This window comes from Sebastes umbrosus, chromosome 20 (assembly GCF_015220745.1).
Source record: "Sebastes umbrosus isolate fSebUmb1 chromosome 20, fSebUmb1.pri, whole genome shotgun sequence".
Classification (NCBI taxonomy): domain Eukaryota; kingdom Metazoa; phylum Chordata; class Actinopteri; order Perciformes; family Sebastidae; genus Sebastes; species Sebastes umbrosus.
The window spans coordinates 12,177,798-12,205,758 of record NC_051288.1 but is presented as its reverse complement, the minus strand read 5'-3'; the positions used below and the strand labels follow the sequence as shown (position 1 = coordinate 12,205,758).

At 38.4% G+C, this 27,961-nt stretch overlaps 2 protein-coding genes across 6 annotated transcripts in view; both read left to right on the top strand.

Annotated features, from left to right (window-relative positions):
• Positions 1–1,398: 1,398 nt before the first annotated feature.
• Positions 1,399–22,389, top strand: LOC119479978 (actin-binding LIM protein 1-like). 5 transcript variants are annotated; one of them, XM_037756018.1, is made up of 21 exons: positions 1,403–1,699; positions 7,997–8,140; positions 10,642–10,825; positions 10,924–11,033; positions 11,647–11,773; positions 11,929–12,022; positions 12,575–12,662; positions 12,773–12,831; positions 13,399–13,455; positions 14,036–14,113; positions 14,873–15,043; positions 16,161–16,190; positions 16,344–16,473; positions 16,635–16,724; positions 18,365–18,412; positions 18,740–18,804; positions 19,441–19,486; positions 19,607–19,614; positions 19,890–19,964; positions 20,282–20,362; positions 21,291–22,389. In XM_037756018.1, the coding sequence occupies exons 1-21, from the start codon at positions 1,450–1,452 to the stop codon at positions 21,402–21,404; spliced, it is 2,049 nt and encodes a 682-aa protein (XP_037611946.1). In that variant the 5' UTR covers positions 1,403–1,449; the 3' UTR covers positions 21,405–22,389. The 5 variants fall into 5 exon arrangements, with proteins under 5 accessions (XP_037611948.1, XP_037611946.1, XP_037611947.1 ...); XM_037756021.1 differs by lacking the exon at positions 1,403–1,699 and adding an exon at positions 3,438–3,547; XM_037756020.1 differs by lacking the exon at positions 16,635–16,724 and having other exon boundaries at positions 1,399–1,699.
• Positions 22,390–25,687: 3,298 nt separating this feature from the next.
• si:ch73-103b11.2 (early endosome antigen 1) overlaps positions 25,688–27,961 on the top strand; it is a 54,587-nt gene continuing 52,313 nt past the window's right edge. Inside the window, 1 exon segment of the mRNA XM_037755849.1 lies at positions 25,688–26,479. Coding sequence (XP_037611777.1) covers positions 26,360–26,479 — 120 coding nt within the window. The 5' untranslated portion in view covers positions 25,688–26,359.

The following is a 27,961-nucleotide window of genomic DNA, read 5'->3' as shown; positions in this document are numbered from 1 at the left end:
AGTAATTTTACCATTAATTGCTATATCTTTATATCTGAAAATAAATACATCAGCTGCTAGTAAGTAAATTGCAGAAGAACATACTCATCCTCCAAGATGATACAGACCGGCACAATGTTGGTGAGTCTATCTTAAATTTCATTTCACACTTCCTACAGGTGAAAATGTGTACTTTCATTAGCGCAAGAAAGTTGGAAGGACAGGTTTGATAACTTTAATTGATAATTAATGATAACTATGATATTTAAAAAATGTAATATTGATAAAATGTTAATAATACACATGTGATAATATTGTGTAAATAATCCAGTGCCTCTTAATTATATATATATATATATATATATACATATACATACTGTATAGTTATGGTTACAGACTCTCTCTCCACCTCCCTACACTCATATTTTTCATTTGCCAAAAAAGAGACGAAACGTTTAATTTAACGAAGAATTTGACTGATTGCATCATTGTTTTTTCCCCTAAATATTCAATAGGTATCGCGATAATACCGTTTTCTGGAATTCATTTCAGTCGTCAAAATCTAATATCGTGACAGCCCTATTTGCTGTATTTGAGTGTTTTTAAAGAAAAATGTTAGCTGTTAGAGCTTGTGCTTTCCATCAACTTCAGCCCATTTTTACATAATAATCAACAAACTGTAACATCGGAGTAGTTTTTGTTGTTGAAATTTGATTAAATGCAGATTAGAGAGTGCCTAAAGGGTTCTTGACAGACTCGTCTGCCTTTGAATAACACTGCAGTCCACAAATACTTTAGGTGCCAAACCTCCTGTCCCGGACTCTGTGCCAGGATAAAGGTGGAGAACTCCCTGCTCTAAAGCTAAGCGTTCAAAAGACACACTAGATTACTGATCACATGTGCAATCAAATCACATGTATTTGCAGTGGGAGGGTTATGAAAGGTTCCGGAAATTTAATTATTATGTGTCCTTTTATTCGGTTATAATCCAGCCAAAGATCAGACAGACATGAAGATTTAAATCATATGATTCTAGCTGGACGATACAATACAGCTCATAATCTTCTTAAACGAGTGCCCCAATCACTAGATTATTAGAATGATGCAACTCATGTGATGACGAGTTAAAGTCACTGGAATGGAGGCGAAAAGGTTAACCTGATGGAGAGACTTCCTTGAGAGCTCAGATCCTCTGTTTACCATGAAGATAAACCCTAAAAATACACCTTTCTTAATCTTCTTAAGGGGAGTGTGTTTGGAGTAAGTCTTTGACAGCCTGATTGACAACACACACACACACACACACACACACACACACACACGCTGAGTCAGTCACAAAGTCTTAGAGAGCAACTTAATACCTGACATTCAACAGAGGGCTTTGACATCTTGAGATTTGCTTTCATGGTTTCTCACTTGATGTCAATCTGCAGCTTGAACTGTGCGGCCGACAGCCTCGACGACGCGAACATGTCGGGCCTTCTCAACCTCAGCAGCCTGGGCAAGCTCTGCGGGTCCAGCCACAGCAATGAAATGGTGGTGTTGGACCGGGTCAAGAGGAAGAACTCTGTCAGGCGCATGTCGATTATTGAAGATGGTGAACTTGCCGAGGTTCTCTACCTTATTCCCAAACAGTCCATGGTGGAGCAGCTGCCTTTCCTCAACCCCAACGACTACATCCTGTGTGAGAAGCTGGCCAGCATACCTGCAGAGTTGTCAGGTAATGGATTATTGTTTACTACCTTATGTGGTTGCCACGGGTGATAAGTTGTTACAGTCTAGAATTTAGCCATGAAATGTTTTATATTTAGTATGTACCATATCACATTAATTTCCAACAGGGAAAATGCTTCATAATGATTTGATTTAACTAGGGGTGTAAGAAAATATTGAGTAACGCGATACTATGTTTTGTGATACTGTATCGCGATACTCAATATTTTCTTACACCCCTAGTTAAAACAAATAATTATGCAGCATTTAATTAGGGGTGTAAAAAAATATCGAGTATCGCGATATTATGTTTTGTGACTGTGTATTGATTTTGTGATAAATGCAAATCTAGATCCCACTGCATAAAAAGTCAATGTTTTTTACTCCGATTTTATGCATATGGTGGTACATTTTTTTATACTATGACAGTTTTCCAAAAATGTTATTTTTATAAATCAGTATTACAGTATCGCAATATATCGTGAAATATTGAATCGTTACCCCCTGTATCATGATACGTATCGTATCGCCAGATTATTGCCAATACACAGCCCTATATTTAATAATGTACAGTCTGCTTTATTTTTATTCAATAACGAGAAATGAAGCTATTAAACAAACCATAACGTTGCACACACATAATATTATGTCTTCTAGTCAACTGGCTTTGCTATTCATCACCACAGTTCTTCATTTCATTAAATATGGAAGGTTTTTGGTCTGTCAGACTACAGTATGCTCTCAGCCCTTTGACATTGTCTCATTTGACTGCTGCCTCTACACAAACTTATCATAGAACTTATTATACAATATTGTGCCTCATTTATCAGGTTAAAAGACTTCAGACTACGCGGACGAAAGAAGCCTGTGTGTATAAGGAGGCAACTTGTTTATTCAGTTTGTTAGTTCCAAAAGAAGAGGAGTCACAAAATGCAAGAGAGCAATATTTGAAAGCTAGAAATATCAACAGCAGGTAATGTAATCACCGAATCATCTGTATGAGCAACAGTCACATCACAGATACACAAATATTACTGCAATTTTCTGCAAAGGAACAGAGAATCTGTAGCCATTCATTTTAAATGTGTCATCAATGGGCTGGTTATTATAAGTGAATGTCATCTCATCGCCATATCTGAAGGAGTTTAAAAGCTTGACAAGTTATTGGGATTTACAGGGCCGTGTATTGGCAAGAACCTGGCGACACGATACGTATCACGATACAGGGGTTACGATTCAATATATTGCGATACTGTAACTAAGGCAATATGTTGTGATTTGTTCAAATCAAATTTTAGGAAAAGAATAAAGAACACAGCGCCATATTCATAAAATCTGAGTTTAAAAGTTTACATTTTTTATGCCTTCAGAACAACGGGATCAGCATTTATCACAGTCCCTCTAACATCCAACATCATAGCACTATTTCTTGAGCAATCTGAGTCAGTCTGCCACGAATCTTTGCATGGAAACTGTTAATTAAATATCAATATTGTTTTTGAGAATCAATACAGTATCACAAAACATAATATTGCGATACTCCAACGTATCAATATTTTCTTACACCCCTATTAATTTACCTAAAAAAACTAAATTATATCAAAAAAATACATAACTATGTCAGCATTAGATATCTGGGATTACATCACTCTTGTTCAGAAGCACAACAGTATAATGCCACTCCTACTGTCCTCTTTGAGAACACTCACACACACACACACACTCCTGCGTGCCCTCTGTGTTTTGGACCACCCCCTTTCCCTTGAACCAGCAGTCCAGTTAGTTCCTCTCCTCACTCTGCAGTGAGCCACAGCTCCCACAGACCAGCAGAAACCAGCTGTCATGAAAGAGAAAGGTATAGCTTGTGTGTGTATGTTAGAGGATGAGAAAGAAAAGGTGTGTGTCTGCTTGTGTGTTATGTTTGTCTTTACATACTTATGATTTGTTTTCAACTTGATAGTAAGTATAACATTTTTTATCTAGTCAAAAAGTCTCGGAGCGTCATCCATGATGACATTTCCGTTCAAGAAAATTATCAGTGTGACACATTATTATGCTGACTTTATTATTGTCTATTGAGTTTGTGCTTGTAATCTTGAGATGGCATTTGATTGTTTTAAAGGTCAAAACAATTTCTGCTTATGACTTTGTCTTGGCTGCTCTATGTGTTAACTTTTATAATATTGTTGTGTTATACATTGTCTTATATTGTGCAGTGGTATTACAAATCTTGTTCAAACTGCATGCTGTTAGTAATCTGGTAAAGCTTGGCTGATATTTGGCTGTGTGAAAGCTCTGGTGTTTTGAATTCTGACATGGATTTACACTCTACTTTTTAAATGTTTGACTTGTTAAGATTACCAAACAGTAATGATTCTGAAACGTTTCCCAAATCTACAAACTGAATGTAGAGATAAAACAGTGGTTGCCAAGTAGGGAAAAGTGCAAGCATAGCTGTTACAGCAGATGGTAGAGCATCGTGGTGGGATAAGACCAGCATGTGATTTCAGCAATACTTCTGAATTATTCTGATTATTTTATTTTGCAGCCACAAGGAACAGACAGATATTATACTGTGCCTAAACTGCTGTAGTGACTCTTTACTCTGTCAGAGTAAAGTTTACTAAACTAGTGGCTGTTGAGATAATAACGATAGCCTCCTGATACTGTAGTCTGCTGTCCTCAAGAAACTCCTGAAGTCGATCCACGTATGCTGAATGGAAGTAGTTTATACAAATCATTTTTTAAGTAGTAATTCTGAATCATAGCATGTACACACGCCTTAGTCACTGTAGGTGCTATTCCAAAATATCTAAAATCAAGTCACATGCTTTCTAGATGTGTCGCAGGATAATTTTTAGTGTAGGAAAAAGAGCCTGACATGTTCACTGATATTCTATATTATGTTCCTGGCAAACTTGGGGTGCAAGTGCAAGTATATTTCTTTATTATTTATGCTGTTTTATGCAGATCTTGTGCATGATCTCATACAGTATGGGTAATGTGCAATATATGTTGTTTGCGGTTTACATTGGTATGTGTTTCTCTGTTTACATGTGGATTGTTGTTTGTTTTTAATGTTTTTATTTATGTATTATTTATGATGGTGTGCAGCACTTGAGTCCAAGACAAATTTCCACAAGAGGGACAATAAAGTGTATCGTATCGTATCGTATCGTATCGTATCGTATCGTATCGTATCGTATCGTATCGTATCGTATCGTATCGTATCGTATCGTATCGTATCGTACTGTATCGTATCGTATCGTAATTATGTATTTTCACTAAAAATCTTTGTACCCCCCCAAAATTCAAGGCCGCTGAAACCTTTAAAGACGATTTTTAACACAAATACATAACCAAATACAGCTTGTAGTCCATATAACACACACTAATATCATTCAAAAAGTAATTTTTTTGACCTCATTGTATGGCTAAAATTAAAGTCCTATTGTATATTAAGCATAGCTAAGATTTAATTACTTTGTGCTTTAAATAAAATTAGAATGAGGTATATTTAAACATCTACAGAAAAGAATCTGAACACTTGAAATAGAAACTCCCTCACTCCTTGAACACACACACAGACGCAGGTTCGAGATAGCGGGTTGTGTTGTGTGATTAGCTGCCCGTCTCAGGTTTCTCTCCATTTGCCGTCTTTCTAAATCTACCATTTGCTAATACTTGACACCATATCAGCTTCACATTCTGCGAGAGACCAAGAAAGAGCGGAAGACATGCTGGACTCTTGAAATATTTCCATCTGCTGACTCCACACATGAGTTTCACCACAAAGGGTATACATTATATATACTGGATAATACCACACACATACTGTAGGTTATATTGTGTTACTGTATAAACACACAATACTATGTAGTATAGCCTGTCTTTCTCCATCAGTCAATTTACAGCAAAACAAAATGTTCAAACATTTCTAAACAGTGGGAGAGTTTGTGTGATGTTGTTGTGTTGGCATCACAGCTCTGTCATTAACAAATATCTCAGGCGATCTAGGACAAAGGCCAGTTTGGCTCAGTTTTCAGTCATTGTTGGAGTGCCATGGTTATATTCCCACTAGGATTTGGCAGAGATAACACCTATTTTTCACAAGGTTTTTTGAGATCAGATTTTACATAATTGCTATCACACATCGTCCTCCTACTGCTCTTCTGTTGGCAGGAATAATCTAAAATCCTAACAAAAAAATGTGTAAAGGATGACTAATCAAATCCTTTCTGTATGACCCAAAGTGCTTTTTTTGCTTTTATGAAAAGTTACAGTGAAATGTGTTGCTTGCAAAAATCAGAAGCCTGCTCTAAAGCTAAAGTTGTAGCTGTTTGCATGTATATTAATTTATTTATTTATTAGACTGATCCAGGATGTTAAGTAATGATTACTAATCTTTCATCACCAATAGTCTGTATTACAGCAGCTGGCCTATACTGGAAGTTAATAACCATCACAGCAGCATTGCACAACTGTACAATCAGTCACAGTGAGCTTCATATTAACCTTTTGGTCTCTTAATCTAGTTCGTTACTTCATGCTTGTTGCCATAGTGACAAATCTCTCCTGTTGTGGGGGGCAGATTTGCGGCCACATACCGATGGTGCTTGACTCAATTTTCTTAGTATTCACAAGGCTGAGTTGGGAACAGTTTAGAAAAAAAATCCCTTTTCCAGCTGTGAGTGTGAGGAAATCTTTCTGTTTGGGTCAAATAAGTTAAGACACAACTCGTACATGTCAGTGCAGCTGACGTTAACTGAGTTAATACTGGTTAATACGTGAATTTGTTATGACTTCTCTGTGTGACGGAACTGTATATGAAAAACAGAGAAGGTGAAGCTCATGTGTCTGTTTATCTATTTGTATGCTGAGTGTCCACACAGCGCTCTCACCGTGCCACATTCTTTCCCCCTCTCTCCTCTGCTAATCACATTCAAGACCTCTCAACTGGGCCGTGATTAGATTGTACAGGCAGGCATCCGCTGCTTCTGCTGCCATATAAACACGAAAGAGACAGGAGGAGAAGGAATGAGGTTCTCGCTACAGTATGAGACAGGCGCACAAGCCAGCAACGCTCATGCAGAATACTCTTACTGGTGTTTTTATGAGAAATAATGTGAGAAATAATGGCTTCTTCTTGAGCTCTTGTCTGTCTCTGTGAGGCAGATTATGACTTTGTGTGTTTCTGTGCCAAAGCAAAGCGTGTCTGTACATCACGTTCACTTATGTAAGCACTGACAGGACAATGCTGAGGGACTATTGTGTTGTAATGAACTGTTCAGGCAGAAAAGGATCTTTTGGAAGTATTGGAAAATGAATTTGTGACCAAATACCGGCAAAACTAATGTCATTCTAATCAGCCTAGGCTTTATTTTGTTTATTCCTAAAGTTTTAGCATGCCAACACACTTGTAACAGACCTCTTTGCTAAATCGACCAGAGCTTTCCAACTCTCCTGGCATGATAAAATATTAAAGGGGACATGTCATGCTCATTTTCAGGTTCATAAGCCTACTTGTATTTCTGGTTTTCTACTAGAACATGTGTGCATGCTTTAATGTTCAACAAAACACTTAATTTTTCTCATACTGTCTGTCTGAATATACCTGTATTCACCCTCTGTTTGCACCTGTCTCTTTTTTTCCCCCACTCCCGAAAAAGCCCAGTCTGCTCTGATTGGTCAGCATTCTGCCTTTGTGCTGTCAGGTTGTGTTTAGAAGGTAACCCACAAGTTGTGAAAACGTGGTGCCAGATGACCTATCCTGATCTTAACCGCTCAATGCCTAACCTCAACCATCTCGCGAGAGTTTGGCAACTTGTGAGTTACCTTCTAGACACGACCGCGCTGTCGCTACTGTACAGTTGTGACATCACAACCTTACTGAAGTCCTGACGGCTCGTTTAGCACAATTTCAGAATACGGCTGTGTTCATTTCTCTGTGGATTGATCGTTTTGATATTTTCACAGAATTTATATAGCACCTATACCTTCTTTATAATCCAAAAACTCATGGAAATCTCACTTTCTACAATATGGGACCTTTAAAACTAGCAGATATACAGTATAAACTGACAGTACTTTCTGTATGCAAACATAAGAGTGTAGAAATGACTTGCAGACAATTACAAGGGGTTACGTGACTGTTAGGCCTACTTGATTAAAGCCTAATAAACAGAGGCAAGAAGATAGTAAAGACCAAGACTTGGCATTTTCAGGCACTGTAGAATAACATTTTATGACCTGCTGACAAGAAAACAAGACTTACCTGATTCATTTATTCCTCTCTCTCCTGTAGTGATGCATAATCACGATGGCTCCTACCCGTGTTCTCCGGGGGGGAGGCGGGTCATCCAGTGCTTTAGGTGTGGGGGCCCATGCAAGGGAGAGGTGCTGCGAGTCCAGGCCAGCCACTTCCACATAAAGTGCTTTACCTGCAAGGGTGAGTAGTACCATCAATAAACGCACTTTTGGTCTATCCTGCAAATCACACCTCAGTCAGAATTTTATGTAATGAGGCAAGCTCAATGGTAGACTCCTTGTAGGTGTCTAAATTTGGACAATTGGTAAACTTGAGAGCAATCCAATGAATTTAATGTGCAGTGGAGATGAATTGGTGGCTGCCTTGAACACATGTTCTGACTCAATTCCTGACTTTTGCTCCAAATCACTTCTTGAAATAATGGCATCGGAGGCTTAATAATGCATTTGTTTACTGGCACTGCTCACTAAGACTAGAGTACTGTGGTGGGGTTTGATTTTAAATTATGTAATTTTGTGATTTCCAGTTAAAACAATTTCCATACAAGCAGTAACGCAAGTAACATTTGACCCTTTAGGTTGCATTAAAACACATTATTTTCAGTAGGTTAGTTTTAAATTGAGCAGAATTTGCTGGTCATTCATTAGTCGGTCTGCTGGTGCCATCAAATTCAATTTATTACAAAATATTCTGCATCAATGGGCTGTTGTGTCTCGACAGTCATTCACCGGAATTACTTTGCTTCGTGGAAAACATATTTCCTCATCGCACTATTGTCCCCAACTAATGGAAACCGACAAGCTTCTCGCATTGTTGCCCTTTCATCACATTGTGACGGTGTTTATAACGCAGAGGAGACAAAGAGACTCTCAGAGCAGAGAAGCCTGCAGTGCTTTAACAGTGGGAAGACCTGGATTCTCTGAATCAGAATTTACCTCAAAAGGTTTCACTATGAATGTGAATTAAAATCAGTCTTATTTGTTTTAGTGATCCATAAATGTTTTATCAAAGTAAATTAAACTTTATGTTACAGAAAGAAGGAGAATAACAATTGTCACAGTATCTGAGACAGTCACTTTATGCATTTACGAACATCAGAAGACAAAGATTCATCATTAGTTATTATGTATGTAATTTCTCAGAGGAATGAAGACACATAAAACTCTTAAAAATAGTACTTTTTAAAAAACATAACACACATACGTTGTGAGTGAGGCACAGCAGGACAGGAATAGAGCAACATAAATCTCATGTCCTTGGCCGGTTCAGAGGGACAGTGTCGGAAACGGCTTGTGCCGCGGTATCAAATGACTCCGAACAAGCTTGGAGAAAACACTGCCTCCCTGTCAGTAACGTGTCCGTCACATAAACACTTCAGAAACCCTGGCAGCACCGTGAAGTCAGACAGCCCAAATAGCATTTATCTCATGTCTTTGATGGATTACGTAGTTGCTGTTAACTTACTACTGATAATAAAAAAAGGTGACAATTTAAACTGTAAGTTCATAGTTATTGACCAAAATACAAAACAAATCAAAATTTAATTTATACATAACAGATAAAGTTACAAATACCTTGTCCCAAAGCTCTTTACAAAATAATAAAAGAACACAAAAAATGTAATGTCGGTCAAAAGGCAACGTAAACAAACCAATACACATAAAGACAAAAGATGAATTCTGGCTATTATAGGGTCAAATGGTCAGTCAACACAAATATAAGGTAACGTAAGAATTGAGAGCAGGGCTATTGAATGAGACAGGAAAACAGTAGTGTCATACCTTGTTAAGTGCAGAATGGAAGTATTTAGGTGAGCAAATTTGAGTAAATTGCCGTGTGTTTGTTTCATAAAGGTGATTTAAAGGTACAGTGTGTAGGATTTGGCAGCATCTAGTGGTGTGGTTGCAGATTGCAACCAACTGAGTACCCCACCGCTCACTCTTCCGTTTCCAAGACTGCGGTAACGTGAGCCGCGGAGTGCAAAACTGTGGTAATGTCGTCTGCCTTGCTCAGAGGCCATCTTTACCATAATAACACTACTTTAGGAGCAACGGAAGTCAGACGGCGGCTGGCGGTACCACGGTTTTGCACTCCACGGCTCACGTTACCACAGTTTCACAAGTCAGGTAATGTAAAAACTCTCTCTAGAGCCGGTGTTTGGTTTGTCCGTTATGGGCTACTGTAGAAACATGGCGGAGCAACATGGCAGACTCCATGAAGAAGACCCGCTCCCTATGTAGATATGAAGGGTTCATCCTAAGCTTACGAAAACACAACAATTCTTAGTTTCAGGTGATTATACACTAATGAAAACATAGTTATGAATATTATATTCCATTTCTGCTAATAGATCCCCTGAAATGTTACACACTGTTCCTTTAATTGAGATCTTTGGTTACTTGGCCAGGAACAAGCTGAAAACACACATTTTGCCACCCTATAAAGTTATGACAAACAAGTTTAACCAAACATGATGTAGTCTAGTCTAGCTGTATTAGCTCACTAGCTATAGTCAGTCAAAGCATACAGTGGGTCTATCAGAGCTGTTGATGAGTGACAAGCAACACATTACACTTCAGTCCATTGATCTAAAGATAATTTAAAAAAAGAAAATAGATTATTGCAGCTTTAATGTTTTCTGTTGTCATCTGTCTCACCCTGTGTGTCTGTGTGCACTATAGTGTGCGGATGTGACCTGGCTCAGAGTGGCTTCTTCATGAAGAACGGCGACTACCTCTGCCCGCTGGACTTCCAGAGGCTTCACGGCACAGTCTGCAACAACTGTGGGGAGTTTGTGGAGGGGGAGGTGGTCACAGTCTTGGGGAAGACCTACCACCCGGCCTGCTTTGTGTGCGCCGTTTGCAAGTAATTGTGAAAAAAGAATTGGGAGTTTGGAGGCAGAATATATATTTTTTTCAAAGAATTGTGTGGTATACCTCTGTCTCTTCCTCTCTCTCTCTCAGACAGCCCTTTCCTGCTGGGGATCGGGTCACCTTCAGTGGAAAGAACTGCCTCTGTCAGCGCTGTATCCGACCCGTGTCTCCTACTCCCAAAGATATCCGCCGTTCCAGCAGTAAGTGTACTCTTGTATGATTTACTCTGGACATCTAACCCGGTGTTCACATCAAAAATATGAATTAACGAAGCTTTAAAAATAGACCCAAGACTTTGATCCCATGCAGACATAATCAGACAGTGGATTATGCTTTGAACATTGTGCAGCTGTGGTCACAACACTGAGTTGACATTACCTTTAAAATCCAGTTATCCTCCTGGGATCCTGCCAGCTCAATGACTCAGTTCGGACTAAGAGATACAGCAGAACTCAACTTTCCATCTCAACGTGACCTTATCCACCTGACAACTATAGATAGGACAGGGATCAATAGAGGATCCAGACTCACAAAGCCTCTGGAGTTAAGAGTCTCTCTTTAAGACTGTACAGAAAGGGGCTGGTTTAAAAAAAGAATCCACAGGAATACAGCAACTCAAATCAGTTTATACATGTATATCCAGAAATAAGTAAGAAGAACGGAGGTACTGGAATTGATCTATCACCAGAGCAACTGGGCCCAACACATTTTGTGTAATATGAATTAAAAAATGTGAATATAGAGCCTATTCAGATGTTCAATGGTAACTCTTAATGAATATGTATATGTGTGTTTGTGTGTGTGTGTTCCCAGACTGCTCTGGCTGCGGTCGAGACATCAAGAACGGCCAGGCTCTGGTAGCACTGGGCGGCCAGTGGCACCTCGGCTGCTTCAAGTGTAAAGCCTGCCGGAAAGTGCTGAGCGGAGAATATATCAGCAAGTAAATACAAATTCATAATTCTTTCTTTCTCTACCTCCCCTCAATTGAGTGTATTTTTCCTAACAAGAAAAGGTTAGAATTAGAAATGATGTTAGCACCCTGCATCAAAACTAATACACAGAAATGAATATGTGTTTTAATGTCTGATCTTTCAGGGACGGCGTTCCCTATTGTGAGAGGGACTACCAGATTCAGTTTGGGATACAATGTGAAGCATGTCAGAAGTTTATAACTGGAAAAGTCCTAGAGGTGAGAAATCAGTGAAGAGTAAGCTCCTGGTTGTATCTGTATTGGCCTGACTTGTAATTTAAATACATTTTGTAACATGCCTTTTCTTAAAAGTTTTTTCCCCTCAAAATTGATAATAATATGACTTGACGGTCACTGGATCTGACACATTTCTCATGACAGGTGCAAAAACATGAATCTAATTATTCTATTTTAGATTTCGACAATTTATCATGACTGAATGTGTTTGTTGTTCCTCTCCAGTACTCTTCTTATTCTAACTTCACTTGGATGTTTGAGCTTCACCATGCAGAGTTTGTTTTCACATTCATCTGCTAAACAGGGAAAGTTTTTAAATCTCTGCAGTTTACAAGCATAGTATAATAAGATTATTTAAGATTAAGATTAAGATTATTTTGTTATGTCTTAAAACATGATTTGAGGAGATCTTTTGAAGCAGGTCCCCCACATCCAAAAAGGTTGAGAGTTAGTAGTAAGTAGTATTAAATGTTCACTTTTGTTCTAGGTAATAAAGTCTAACTCTGATGCTTTTGCCTCTCTCATCTGCTGTAGGCAGGGGAGAAACATTATCACCCCAGCTGTGCAAGATGCAGCCGATGTGACAAAATGTTCACAGAAGGTGAAGACATGTATCTGCAAGGTCAGTGTGAGATTTAGACTTGGATGAATACATACATTGAAAATGAAATGTTCACTGTGTAAACTTTGCTATTCTTTTGACATGCCATAATAATGTCGCTGCCTTCACAGGATCAACAGTTTGGCACCCGGACTGCAGAGACAACAGCAGAGCTGAGGACAGTTACATGGTAAGACCTCCTTAACTTAACACTCAACTTGTGTGACATGCAATTCAATGTGTTAGAGGCAGTATGCAAACTTAGATTTCTATCAAGGCATGACATGACACAATATGATATATATAACTTCTCAAAATACTTAGTTAAAGGGATAGTTTAGGTGTTTTTGAAGTGAGGTTGTATACTTAACCATAGTCAGTGTATTACCTACAGTAGATGACGGTCAGCACGCCCCCAGTTTGGAGAAACAGACAGGAGTTACTGCACGGAAGCAAAGCAATGTACTGCTGTGAACGGGGCCGGGAGCAAAATGTATTTTAGCACCTAAAATAAAGGCCTACCTAAAAAAAGCAGTACATTGCTTTGGTTCTGTGCGGTAACTCCTGTCTGCTTCTCCAAACTGGGGGCGTGTCGACCGTCATCTACTGTAGGTAATACACTGACTATAGATAAGTACCTCATACAACCCCACTTCAAAAACACCCGAACTATCCCTTTTATATCCAGCTGGTGTAATTGCTGTTACAAGGAGGATGCGAGTGTGATATCTGTGTAAAAATATATCTTCCTTCCCAGGTCAGCAGACCAAAAACACCAACTCTTGATTTCTTTTATCCCCGACATAAACTGAAGGTTAATATTGTGAGCGGGCGTGCTGTTTTCCATTGATGGCTTTCTAGAGTGAGCAGGCTGTAATCTCATGTTTTGAGATTAACCGCACTCGCTTGCTTGCGACACTTTGCTCACCAGGCTGGCCAATTAGATCTCATGTGCTTATTCACAGAGGCAAAAAGAAAACACTTTTGCTACATAGAATAAGATTCTGTCTTAGAAGTTTGATATTTGCATCAGAGAATGATTAAGAGGAGCTTTTCATTTGTAGAGCACCTATACAGTATTGTTGACCAGGATGCATGCTTGGTTGTGTTCTGTCATCCACTAGTGCCCGTACATTTTACAGTAATATACACAAAGTCTGACTGATATCATTGCTAGGTACAAATATGGAACACATACTGTACACTACTGCTTTTTGATTTCCATAGTGCTTGCTTTTACCCACATGATTGGCAGGGACCAGATATGAGGACCCAAATTGTGTGTGTGTAGTGATGAAGCATTGAAAGAAAACAATGGAAGCTGTCTACCAACATCTGGACGTTTCTCACCATCATATGAGTCAAACTAACAGCTGTATTTTTTTTTTCTTTAGCCCACTAGATCATCATCTGAGAGCTCCTGCTCCAGGCCGGGCTCATGCACACCGGGGAGTCCCAGTCGAACCATCTGTGTAAGTTCTGGTGACGACGTCTGCTCAACACCTTCCATGGTGCACAATTCACCGTGGCTTGTTTTAAATTTCGTTTATCCTTTATTTGTGCAGGGGAGTCGCATGGACAAAGTGTCTCTCAAGCGAGATCTTTCTTTTTGTAAATGAAGACAAACATTTTAGGAAAATAGCCAATGTGGAAAAAACATTAAAGAATCTTAATTACATTTTCCTGTAAACGTATATATTTTCAACTTTACCTTGACTGATCGGAATTAGATTTTATCTTGTGTGTGTGGCTGAATGATACATTTTCTCAAATCAACCACACATTGAACAGGAATTTAGATTTATTTGCTTAATCAATTTGAATTCATTGGCAATTCAGATTGAATTTGATTATAAAAACAACTTGGTGCTTTCGGTGTCCTTTTGTTTCCTCCATCCAGTCTGTTATGATCAATAGACTGTTGGTTTATTGTGTGAAATAAGCTTTACCCCCATCAAAACACCTCAAAATATGAGCCAAAAACTATTTACCTTTTCATACTTGAAAGAAATAATTTATATAGTGAAAAAGACACAGATTATAATGTTAATCTGTCCACTTTATGTGCCAAAGTCAGACCATTGTGGTGTTGTGGGATTAAAGATTCATTCGTCCTCCCTGAAGTCATGTAATAAGTGACCTTTGACCTTTGACGTGACGTAACCCGTACTGTCTGCTCCTTCCCTCCTCTTTGTCCCTCCTCTCCCCTCTCCTCCCTGTCCTGGTCCCAGGCAAAAGTAGATAACGAGATCATTGATTACCGAGACTTAGCGGCGATTCCCAGAGTCAAGGCTATATACGATATAGAGCATCCTGATATGATATCTTATAAGTGTGTGAACGACAACTCCTCTACTTTGGACAACAAAGGCAACAGACAGGACAGGCAAAGCCCTGCAGAGGTAACTGCATTCAACGCTCCGAGTTCTATCCGGCGACATGTTTGTGTATCATTGTTTAGGTGTTTTTTTCCTTGGTTTGATTTATGAGTCAAACCAAGTGTCTTGTTCTTCTGATATTTGACTGTGTCAAATATATATTATATATTTGATTGTGTTTGGCCCAAAAATGCAAAGACATTTATTTTGAAAAAATGGTCAGATGTGTCTTTAAGTGTGTTTTGGAGCAGCTTCTTCATTAATAAAACACTTTAAAGGACCAGTATGTAGGATTTAGGCGGACCTATTGGCAGAAATGGAATATAATATTCATAACTATGTTTTCATTAGTGTATAATCACCTCAAACTAAGAATCATTGTGTTTTTTGTTAGCTTAGAATGAGCCCTTCATATCTACATAGGGAGCAGGTCTACAGTAGCCCAGAACGGACAAACCAAACTCTAGAGAGAGCATTTCATGTTTTTACGTTACCTGAAGGCCACCGTAGTTCTCTAACACACTTGGAAAGGGAGGAGTGAGCGGAGGGGTATTCAGTTGGTTGCAATCTGCAACCTCACCACTAGATGCCACTAAATCCTACACACTGTCCCTTTAAATATCTAAGTCAAGATCTAGGCAGGCATACAGGATACTTACTCTCTACTTATGTTTTTAAGAATTTGGCCAATTGTCTTAAGCAGAGCAACTCACAATTTAATCATTGAATGTTTGCATACTTAATATTGAGTCAATTGCTATAAACTAAAAATGGTTAGTTGATATTTACTGTCATCGAGCATTCATTAATGATCTGTGCCAGGCTGCTTAGAATAATTGGCTGAAAGTTCCTTTATAATAAAATCCTTTTCACACGCCTGTCTTCATGTGAAAACTTCATAACTCCAGGTTTAATGATTTTTCAAATTCAGCTGAAGGATGACAGAGTTGAGACTATTGTACGTCTTCCTCTTATAAAACATTTTACATGATGCATAGAGGTTAGGATAAAGTTGTTTTTCTTTATCCATATCAGACAAGTTTGGAGATAGAAAGTTTTCACGTGAAGTGTCTACGGTGTATGTTGTGTTTCTTTCTGGTTCATACATTTATATTTCTTCTTCTGTCGTTTTGATTTATAGTCCCCAGGAAACGTATCTGAATCCACAGAGGTAAATATTAGTTTTATTAACTTTACTTAGTTTAGGTAGAGCACTTACTACTTACTACACACTATACTTACTACATGTAACATACAATATGTGCCAAATCCCAATTAAAATCATATTACTCATAGACAGGTTTTGTGTCTTTCTTCTTTCAAGGAGGGTTTTGATGACAGAAAGTGCATACCAAAATCTACGAGCCACGGATCTTTTGGAGTTCACACAAAGTACACTCGTCACAGCTACACTCCAAATGTGTCCAGATCGCCGCAGCACTTCCACCGGCCAGGTGAGAAAAACGCACAAAAGTTAAAATGATCTCAATCGTCTTATCACCTTTGTAAAGATATGAACCTCCCTCTGCTCACCTTTTCTCTGTTTTACCACCTTCCCTTATCTCCTCTACCTCCGCTACTCCTCCTCCCACTTCTTTCGTGGAATAACAAACAGGGTTGATGCTTTCTCCCTCTTTATTCTCTGACAACAAAGACACATGCCCCACTTCCCCTTTATGTCACCACTCTCTCCCTCACGCCAAAGGTAAGAACCCCTGCTCTTTTGCATCCCTTTTCTGCATCCCTCCCCCCCTCCCTCCTGGTAGTGCCTTACCTGCTGTTATCTTTTATATTTCCTAACAAACATTAATATTTAATAGCAAACCCACCGTTTTATGTTCTACACTACTAGGGACTGTGGTGAGTGCAATGGTAAAATAAGAATTTCAACACCCACATCACTAAAAACAAACTGGTTTAAGGGTCAGAGTTGTCATTTAGATGGTACAGAGATGTGACTCACTTTATAGTTAGAAACACTGAGCCATCTAGTGGTCAAAGTTCAGAGGCTGTCAGTCGCCCACACAGACTCTTTTCATATCATATCGTATCGTACAGTTTGTTCCCCAAACAGAAAACACACACCATGTACCAGTAAGCTTCTTCCTTCACATAATCCATTGATCTTCTCCTTTCTATTCCCATTTTGCATATTTTACATTTACACTTTTTCTTTCCTCTTGTTCTTCCGCCTCACCCACCACTCTCTAAATTCTCCCACTGAAAAAAAATAATCTCTTGTGTAAATCTACATCAAAGTATGGTATTTATAAAACTGGTTTGATTGATTAAATAAGTAAATATATCCTGTGCCTGATCCCAACTTCACTCACACATTCCTCTACAGCCGTGCCTATTTATAGCAGTGCTGTGTTTCTTCTGAAGCCTGTTTTATCATGTGTGTGTGACAAGCTCTGACCAGATAATCGCTGGCATGTGTTTTTGGTGGGAAGTGAAAATCTCTCACAACCCACTAACAACCCACAAAGCCCGGATTTCTGTATAGCGAGCGGTGCGTTACTTCATTTAGTCAAAGTCTTTATATTCACTCAATTCAAGATTCTTAAAATGGTCTCGATGAGCATCTCAGAAACTCCGCAATTACACAAAATGATACTGTATTTCAGAAAACATTTACTACACTTGCTTTTCTTTTGCAAATGTAAACTGTGGCATCACCTTTTTTCAGTGCTTGCCTGTTTGATTTTTGATAAGTGATGCGAGGTTCACTACAATTATTGTACACGTCACGAACCCAGTCTTTTTTCAGGGAAAATAACCAAAAAGAAAATAATTCAATTTTAATGCATGTTTTGAATGTAAAGTGCAACAGTTCCAGCAAAAACAGGGTATTAAGTTACTCCATATGAATAATATTTTGAAGAGGACCTATTATGCTTTTGTGCTTTTTCCCTTTCCTTCAGTGTGTTATAGAGTAATATTTGTGCATGTAAAAGGTCTGCAAAGTTACAAAGCCCAAAGTCCACGTCAAAGGGAGTTACTCTTCCTCACAGAAACACTGCTCCTAAACGGCCTGAAACACCTTGCTTGAAGTCCCGCCTTTTCTTCCGTAACGTGGTGATGTCACCAAGTAACACAATTGCATAATACCTGCCTAGCGGCTAGTTTGGCCCGCTGTCAAACAAAGCGGAGCTGGAGCGGGGTCTTGAGAGTTTGGTTCGGTTGACCAATGACAACAGAGTGGGCCAAGTATGCACCTGAAAATGAGCATAATAGGTCCTCTTTAAAACATTGAAAGGGAAAAAGGAGACACTACAGTAGGTTATTACTAACAATACATTATTTTGGTTCTGCTGATGACGCTGCATTCTTTTCTATCGGCAGACGAAGGCTTCAACATGTACAGGAGGCCTCCAATTTATAAACCGCAAGGTACGATATGACCTTTTCATCTTTCAAGCAACCTTTTATAAAGTTCATTTTAACGCTGCTTGAAGCAGTTAAATATTCTACTGACTGTTATCTCAGTTGTGTGTTTGTATTGATTTACATTGATTCATTCTCACTGAACTATGCTTACTTATGCAATTTTGTCGTAAATCTAAAAATAGAGCAGTACTGAGAAGTCGGTTTTACGGAACAATTAGCAAAAGGCTAAGTAAAGTACGTCTGATCTAATTTGGGCAAAGAGCTGCGTCCGACTGTACAGTAAGTCGCCTCATGATAAGCTAATCCGTCTGCTGTTTCACTTTCACACAGATCCAAATTCCCCCACATCCCAAACATCCTCTTTGCCTGCATATGGTCGCAATGGCCTCAATCCGGTAAGAGCAAAATCACTGATACCTAATTCTCTCTATAGCATTATTGAGTAAGGCTATTAAAGGAACAGTGTGTAACATTTAGGGGGATCTATTCACAGAAATGGAATTTAATATTGATAAGTATGTTTTCTTTAGGTGTATAATCACCTGAAAATACAATGTTTTCGTTGCCTTAGAATGAGCCGTTTATATCTACATACGGAGCGGGTACTCTTCATGGAGACGCCTGCCATGTTTCTACAGTAGCCCAGAACGGACAAACCAAACACTGGCTCTAGATAAAGCCATTCACGTTTTTGCATCGGACACCGTAGTTCTCCTACACGCTTGGCGCACGGGAGAAGTTTAAGTTGGTTGCAATGTGCAACCTCATTGCTAGATGCCGCCAGATACACACTGCACCTTTAAGTGACATTATTTTGATTCAGTCAGCTGAATTTAGCGCAAATATACATCTTTTTGAAGTAGATTATGACACAACTCATGACACACTACAAAAGAGTCACATGCTTTTTATTGCTTTATGTTTTTTATAGGATAGCTCGAGAATAACACTAAAGAAACTATATGAGGTTGAACAACTTACAGCACTCAATGAATAGAATTAATGTTTTCCTTCCTTTTCTTCTCATTAAGCCGCGGTCAGCTGATTTCTCCCATTACAGCACTGACAGATTCAGAGGTAGGTATGCAGACATCTTTATTGTCTTTCATGGATGTTGTTGATCACTTCAATGTGATGGATAATTCTTTAGAAATTAATTAGTGTTGCTTGTTCTTTATCTTTTCCCTTTCCTTTCAGACTTCAAGGTATGTGAGAAGAACTTTATGTGATCTTGAATCACTCGCTGGCCTCGCCTCACTGTCTGCATGAGCATGTTTTAGGAAGTTTACATTCAAATGCAGTTTCAATTCAAAGTGGTAGATACAGCTTGCAGATCTCTTCTTTAATATATATGTTGCACACATTACATAACTGACTCTTTAACTGCACATTTTCTAAATATACTTGCAGTAATTTGGCTTTGAAATGATTAATCCTGCCATGTTATTTTCCCATTGCATGTGTTTGCTTCATTCTGTAGCTCTTCCATGATGGTCAACATCCATTAACACGAATGGACAGAGGAGTGTCTATGCCTAATTTGTTTGATCCAAAAGCAAGTATTGTTTGTATATTCATGTGTACTGTAGAGGAGAGTTTTCACTGCAAAGACATGTCATGTTACAATAATACATGCAAATCAACCTCTCTTTATAATAGCAAAATGTGAGAATACTCTTAGGCACGGGTACTATAGACTACTATACTATGCATGACAACTGTGCAGTGGTTATACAAGATGCTTATTTGCATGGTACGTGATGATCTAACTCCATCTCGTATCTGAATATCTCATAGCATATTTGTACAAAAGTTTGTGTTTAGGTGTAGCATGTACGATAATCATTCTCAACCAGTCGTTGTTTTGTCCAGGTCTACCCGTATCAACTGCTCGCAGTTAGTAGTAGAGGACGCGGGAGGCTTCCCAATGATGTTGACAGGACACGACTCGAGGTACAGTAACGTGTGAGAAAAGCATTATTATTTACACGGCTGAACAGACTGCTTTGCATTATTTTTGTCTGTAATTGCCATTTGTTGAATAAAACGCAACACCTTCACTTCACACTGAAATTTGCCAAAAAGACAAGAGTTCTAGTGCAAAATGTCTTTTAAAGAGGACCTATTATGCTAATTTTCAGGTGCAAACGTGTATTTTGGGTTTCTACTAGAACATGTTTACATGCTTTAATGTTCAAAAAGCGCTTTATTTTTCATACAGTACCTTTTTTCACCCTGAAAACCTCTGTAACGCTCCTGCCCCCCTCCGCAAAAAAAGCCCAGTCTGTTCTGATTGGTCAGCTGGCCCTCTCTGTTGGTATTGGTCAACCTAACCAAACTCTTCGGACTCCGCTCCAGCTTGGTTCTAGCTAGCTTTGTTTGAGGGCGTGCGAAACTAGCCGCTAGGCAGGTATTATGCAAATGTGTTACTTGGTGACATCACCACGTTACGGGAAAAAAGGCGGGACTTCAATCAAGCCGTTTCAGGCAGTTCAGGAGCAGCGTTTATGTGTAACTCCCTTTTGCGTTGACTTTGGGCTTTGTAACTTTGCAGACCTTTTAAACTCACAAAAAAACTATATAACACAATAAAGGAAAGGGAAAAAGCATAATAGGTCCTCTTTAAATGTTATTTATAAAATAAATGCTAGTCCTTAAAATACTACACTTACCATGACTAAAACTTACTTGGTTGATAAATTCCTTACTGGTGGCATTATCTGATGAAAGGTTTTCCTTAAAAACAAGACGAGGACATATTTAGTTTCAGTCAAACCTACAGCGTGAGTTTTATTTTAGAATAAGAAATGCACCAAACAGATTATCTGTGGAGATATTCCGCAGTCTTTATTTTTTAATTCTTTCCTGCTTTCCTTTTCAGCGTCACCTGTCCCGGGATTCATTCTACGAGATCTTTGGCATGGATATTCAAGAGTTTGACATACTTCCACTGTGGAAACGTAATGACATGAAGAGGAGGGCAAATCTCTTCTAAATGCTGCCTAAATGCACGTTTTGACTCATTGTTAAAATGCAGTACATGTCAAGTTCTGATGGCACCTTATGTGTATTTCTTTGCATTTGACACACATTTTTTTGGACACCATATTGTGTTTCCCAGTTAGTTTCTGTAGGCTATTGTAATTAATAATGTTTAAATGTAAAATACCTCAAAGCAGATATGAACATGAGAACTCAACTCGCTATAGTCTTGGATTCCCTTATAGATAGCCATTATTATTAGCACCATCTCCCCAGAGATTATGTTCATATTGGACGATTCAGCTGTTTACAATTTATTTCCACTCATCATAAATGCAAAAGGTAATGTGACATTTTTGGGCCCAAAAGTGAAAAGTATAGAGAGCGTAACATGTTCATCTTTGATGTCAGAGACCAGACTGTTTCAAACCAACAATTCATGTTCTGCAAATGGCAACTACAAGATGGATACGGTTAGGCACATTTGGTTTAATGCATGAGAAAATGTATTTTTCTGCTTGCCTTCTGAAAATGAAAGAATTATTGAGAGGGGTTAGGGTATTTATGGGGTTTAAAGTCAGAGACATTCATGTCTAAAATGGTTGTGAAGCTACAGTAAAGTTAGCTTGTTCTATATTAAAAGGTCATTATTATTACCCTTTCGGGATAATAGATCATGATACCTGATGTATGGTTGTATGATGGTCCGTCAATGTTGTCATTGTTACTTATATTATATTTTTGTTATTTGGTTGATTCTCACTTTGTTGTCTCCTGGTTTTACAAACGTTTAAACACAAAACTGAAAAGAAAAGATTTTTATGTCACTATTTCATCTCACGATGTGCTTAATTAACTGTTAAAGGAATAATTAAGATGATTTCACACTTGTTTTTCTGTTTTCCCCTTACTTATCACTGTATATGTCACCTTGACACTGCTGTCGCAGCACACCACCTCAAGTTCCCAAAATAAAATCTTGCACTTTGTACAAGTTAGAGTTAATTAATGTCTCTTTATTAGGATAAGATAAGATATACTTTATTGTCCCACAGGGAAATTTGTTTTGGGCTCTAGGCCACTGCATCACACAACATACCAAAGTCACAATGTACAAACACACATAAAACATGGATCATACATACACTCATGCATGAACATGCTTAAATTCACATGTTGAGTGTGAGACAGTAGTTCTTTAAAATAATAAAAAGTAATGAAAGACAATAGTTTCTGATACTAAAACCAGTAGTTCTTTAAAATAATAAAAGGTTATAAAAGACAATAGTTAACCCTCCTATTGTCTTCCCGTCGACCGTGCAACTTGTGGTCTGGTTTGACGGTTTATAAAGCATAAACTATAAATTACCACCTAATTCTGTGTTACACCTTTTTAGCCAACTTCGTTCCAACTCATTACCACAAGTTTTACACTTTTTTGGGGGGAATTTATGGTTAATAAACATTATTTCCATGAAATTACACCTAATTTTTGAGTAAAAAAAGCTGAAATTTTTCATTATTTTGACTATAGTAAGTATCAGTGGAACATAATATTGATGGATTATCACAGGTGGGTATATGTCAAAGTTTAGTCAGAATATTATAAATATTATTATGTATAAAACATTTTCAATGCAGCACATAATGACACCTTTTTAGCTAACCTTATACTTTAACTCATTACCACACTTTTTTTCTGTAATTTATGGTCAATAAACTTCATTTACATGAAATTATACCTCCTTTTTGAGTATGAACCCCCACCCCCCCAGAAATTATGAATTACTTTTTGGGGCAATCAGATGAAAGAAACCCATATTTGTGATATGATGAAGTTTGGAAACGGGTCAAATTTGACTCGAGGACAACATGAAGGTTAAATACTAAGACCAGGTATAATCATACCAGATAATAAATAATCAATTTACAAAGAATTATTGCCAGAATGGCTGAAGTTGTGTATGTTTGACTAGGTGTCTGTTTTGAGGCAATATTTTTCCGCATAATTTCAGTTTTTTGGTGCATTCCCCAAGAGAATCTTACATCAACTTGGAAAATTAAAAAAAAATAAACTTCAATGAATCTGCCCATGACAACAGATATTCTTGATCTGGTTTTCTATACTCTGTAGAGACTCTCTCTGTACAGTACACATTTCTTCAGCATGCAAATATCAGTCAGAATCAGTAATGAATACAATATCATCTTTACCATGAAGTAGCTGAAATTCTAATTACTGCCCAACTTTCCTGTCTACCTGTCAGAATCAAGAGACAAAAGGCCCAGCTTAAGATAAACTGCTTTATTGAAGAACACAAGCAAGAGACAACCAAAGTACATCAATATTTCCACACTCACCCAAGTCTTCTATGACTATTGATAACATCTTGCAACATTTCCATAATCTTAATAATGTAATAAGATGGCGCCTATTGTTATGAAATAATCGTAGTAATTATGTTTTTTAGTGTGACTTGAGAAGGCAACAGGTGGTGTACCAGCACACTGCAAAGCATTACATTTTCATAACATCACAACATTAAGCAATACTTCATATTTTCACTCCTAAAACCAGCCACATGGTGGAAAAATTGCAAAATTCCCTGACTTAACTTCACCTGCTATCTATCACTCATACATTCCTGTTTGGTTTGGCTCTGACATATTTGTGCAACATGTTTTTCTTTTTCCTTTTCCGTCTCTAAACGTGCCAGAGAGCCATTGGAAATTTAACACCAACAGATGGTGCTCTGGAGCCTGGAATTAAAACACCACTTCAGGATTGCTTTCCATGTTTAAAATGAACATTTGCCAGGCTGAACAGTATATCTGAGACATTATTTTTCTTTACCTGCACCTATCAAAATGTCATGCAGTAGTAGTAGTAGTAGTAGTGTAAAAATAGGCTCCATCACAGTCCCTTCCTTTGTAACTTACTATAGCATCCCCAATAACAAGACAGATGGGTTAATGTGAGCAAATTAAATGATCATAAAGTGTATTACATTCATTCACCTTTATTACATTTTTATTTAAGTGTAATTTCCAAGAGTATAATGTTACAGAGTTTGGTGTCATGTTAACATAACATTTGACATATATGATGAAATTGCTGTAGTGTGCTTTTGTAGCCTACTCTCACTTGTTTAATAGTAGATCATGGAGGAACATCTCTGTGTAGTAGCTACTTATGGCTCGAGACTTTTGCATGCACACACACACACACACCATGAAATGTCAAATAATCAAAGTGTTATCATGTCTATAAGTATTATCTATAAGAAGGCCAGCTCTGTCCTGGGATGCCCCCTCGACACAGTGGAGGTGGTGGGAGAGAGAAGGATGATGGCTAAGCTGTCATCCATGATGTAGAATGACTCCCACCTCATGCAGGACACCATCTCAGCACTCGAGAGCTCCTTCAGCGACAGGCTGCTCCATCCAAAGTGTGTGAAGGAGCTCTATCGCAGGTCCTTCCTTCCTGCAGCTGTCAGACTCCACAACCAGCACTGCTCCCAGTAGACCACTTACACTTACACACAAAAAAACTGACAATAACCTGATATTTTCAGGTGGAATTTCATTTCATTCTCACTGTGCAATATCATTTTCCACTTGTGCAATTTTGTTAATAGTCTGTTTATTGTCAATACTGTATATACTGCTCCTATTTTTTTTTTATACTTCCTTCTATTTAAATGGTTCATAATTTATTACACTTTGTTTAGCTCTTTTTTTTTAACTTGTTTTTTGCACTATCCCCTTTGCTGCTTTACACTGGAAATTTTCCCCACTGCGGGACTAATAAAGGAATATCTTATCTTATCTTATCTTATCTTATTTTCATCTGAGGCAATACAATTTTGACTGTTTAGCAACCAAGTTTTCAATGTTGAAAAAAATAGAAATGTTTTGACAAAATGTTATTTTGTTTTTGGCCTTCCTGTCCTGTTGTTGTGGATTTTAAAGATTAGCACACCACACAAAAATAAAATAAATATCAGCTAAAGAAAAAAACTCTACTAACAATGAGGGTAACCTGAATAAATGTAGTCTGTCTTTTCAGTTAGGAATGATAAATATTAGCTCAGGCTAATATATAATAACATCACAGTTTTTTTTTTTTTTTTTTTACATAGAAGAGTTGTTTTTGTTATCATGGGCTCTTTAAATCCCACCAAGCTTGAGCGAAAGTAGTGGAGATTTTCCAGGCTTCCTATTGGCCAGTTAACACACAGGGCGTCAGTAGTAGGCGTGTTGTGATTGGTCGAGGCTGCTGTCACTCACCTACTACCACTCTCTCGGCCCAAACGAGGATTTTTCACGAAAACATCCACCGCAGACTGCGTACCGGAGACCAACAGAGCTATACGACGGAACCGGGACGTTATGGATCAAACAGCGTGACAGCGGGAGTCTATATGGCGTTTGTTAAAGTTGGATAACGGTGTGAGAGACGTTAGAGAACAGCGGAGTTAACGGTTATGAATGCGGTTGTTAGGCAGAGAGCCGTTGAGAGAGGAGCCGAAGAGGACTCCCTCCAACGGTAGAGCCGCTCCGCTCCGTACCGTACCGCTCCGGTCCGCCTTCATGGAGGCTGACGGGACCTTTAGCAGTGAGCTCACAGGCCCGGAGAGTCACCTGTGAGACGTCGACACCTCGTTGGACGTAATTAAAGGAGAAAAAACCGCGCACACCTGCCCGCAGTAGAACTTCTGAGCGAGTTAACGTTACAAAGTTAGCAGGTCGACGTCATGGCTGTCATAGATACCACTTAACGAGAGGTGGTTAATGCACCGCCTCAGGTAACACACACAGGACAGGTGAACGCTATTTAACGGACTTTCTTTCTTCTGACTGCTTTTTAGAAAGTTGTCCTGTTATATATTTCACCAACTTCATTTTGGTTGCAAGAATTTTTTTTTTTTTTTTCCTCATCAAAGTTTCACCTTCTCCAGTCAAACCATGTCATTCAAAGACAACCCTTGTAGGAAGTTTCAAGCCAACATTTTCAACAAGAGTAAATGTCAGAACTGCTTCAAGCCCAGAGAATCACATCTGCTGAACGACGAGGACTTAAATCAGGTGAACACATGCTTTTTTTTTTATTCATTGTAAACTCAGAAATAAAAGTTTGGAAATTTGTGTTTTGTAGATTATTTGCCAAAATTCTCTGCAGATGCTAAACAGTGTATTCTCCTGTTGGTATTGACTCTTGTTTGAGTTGTTTGGTGGATTGGATGATTAAACTCTCTATCAGTAACAAGAAACAAACAAGACATATTGGCAATTTTACACTTTGCACTTGAAAAAACAGAGAAATAATAACACAAATTTCTGAGTTTGTATTTCATGTGATATTGTCTTGGTAACCTACATGAAAGTGAAATCTCTCTGTTTGATGTGCACATTTCAAACGGTTTGTCATATGTCCAGACCATGCAAGTGCAAAGGTTAATTGGACATAATTAGTTTCCAACCCAATGGCACATATTGACCTCAATTCATGCACATATAGGCCTCAGATAATAATGCACACAGTGCACTTTCATTGACTAAGCTACTGGAGTTACCCTGCACTATACTCATTTTGAACAGTCTCTTCTGCACTATATTCACTTTTTTAATAGTCGTGTATCACAGCTGTTACCCTGCCCTATATTCAGTTTTAACAGATTTCTTCATCTCCTTTTATTTTTATATCTGGTATATTATTTTGTACTTTGCACTACTAACTTTTTTTACTAACATCTATCTATCTATCTATCTATCTATCTATCTATCAACCAGCCCCATGCCTTCCAGCACAGTAGCCCACTATCAACTGCTTTTGTTGTGAGACATTTAGATTAGTTATTAATGTGAAATCTTTTTTTTTAAGTTGCTATAATGTCACACTTCCTTTTGTTATTTGCCACACTGTTGTCAAGCTTACTTCTACAAGAATTGGAGACTGTTTTTTGCGATTACCATATGAAGATATTCCAACAATGCTTCCTACTGGATTGTTTGTTGATATTGGCACCATCGTGAACACTGAACTCGGTTGGCCTGTATCGTGATCATTCCTTTTGGTAAGCTGTTTAACAGGACGGGTTAAATGTCACCACCAGGCTGTTTATATGAACGACACCTCTGTGTCTGATGCTTCTTCGTACACCATCCATCATCATCCATCATCTGCATCCGCTTATCCCGTTAGGGGTCGCGAGGTCGCCAGACTATCACAGGGCTGACACATAGAGACAGACAACCATTCACACTCACATTCACACCTACGGGCAATTTAGAGTCAACAATTAACCTAACCGGCATGTCTTTGGACTGTGGGAGGAAACCGGAGTATCCGGAGAAAACCCACGCTAACATGGGGAAAACATGCAAGCTCCACACGGAAGAGTCTTCTTCATACACAATTTCCTGTAATTTCCTCTATCATGGTGACCAATGGCTCCTTTGTTGGGATAGAAATAGTCTTGAGGTTATTTGTCCATCTCAGTGGAATTTCTGACCGGCTGGCTATCAACCTCATCCTTTGATGACCCAGTGAAAGGTTATCATCAGCGG

Bases quoted from the DNA above. Each gene is read 5' to 3' on its own strand.
- LOC119479978 (XM_037756018.1), top strand. From the start codon at position 1,450: ATGTCGGGCCTTCTCAACCTCAGCAGCCTGGGCAAGCTCTGCGGGTCC. The intron at 1,700-7,996 runs GTAATGGATTAT...TCTCTCCTGTAG, and splicing joins CATACCTGCAGAGTTGTCAG to TGATGCATAATCACGATGGC. The intron at 11,034-11,646 runs GTAAGTGTACTC...GTGTGTTCCCAG, and splicing joins AGATATCCGCCGTTCCAGCA to ACTGCTCTGGCTGCGGTCGA.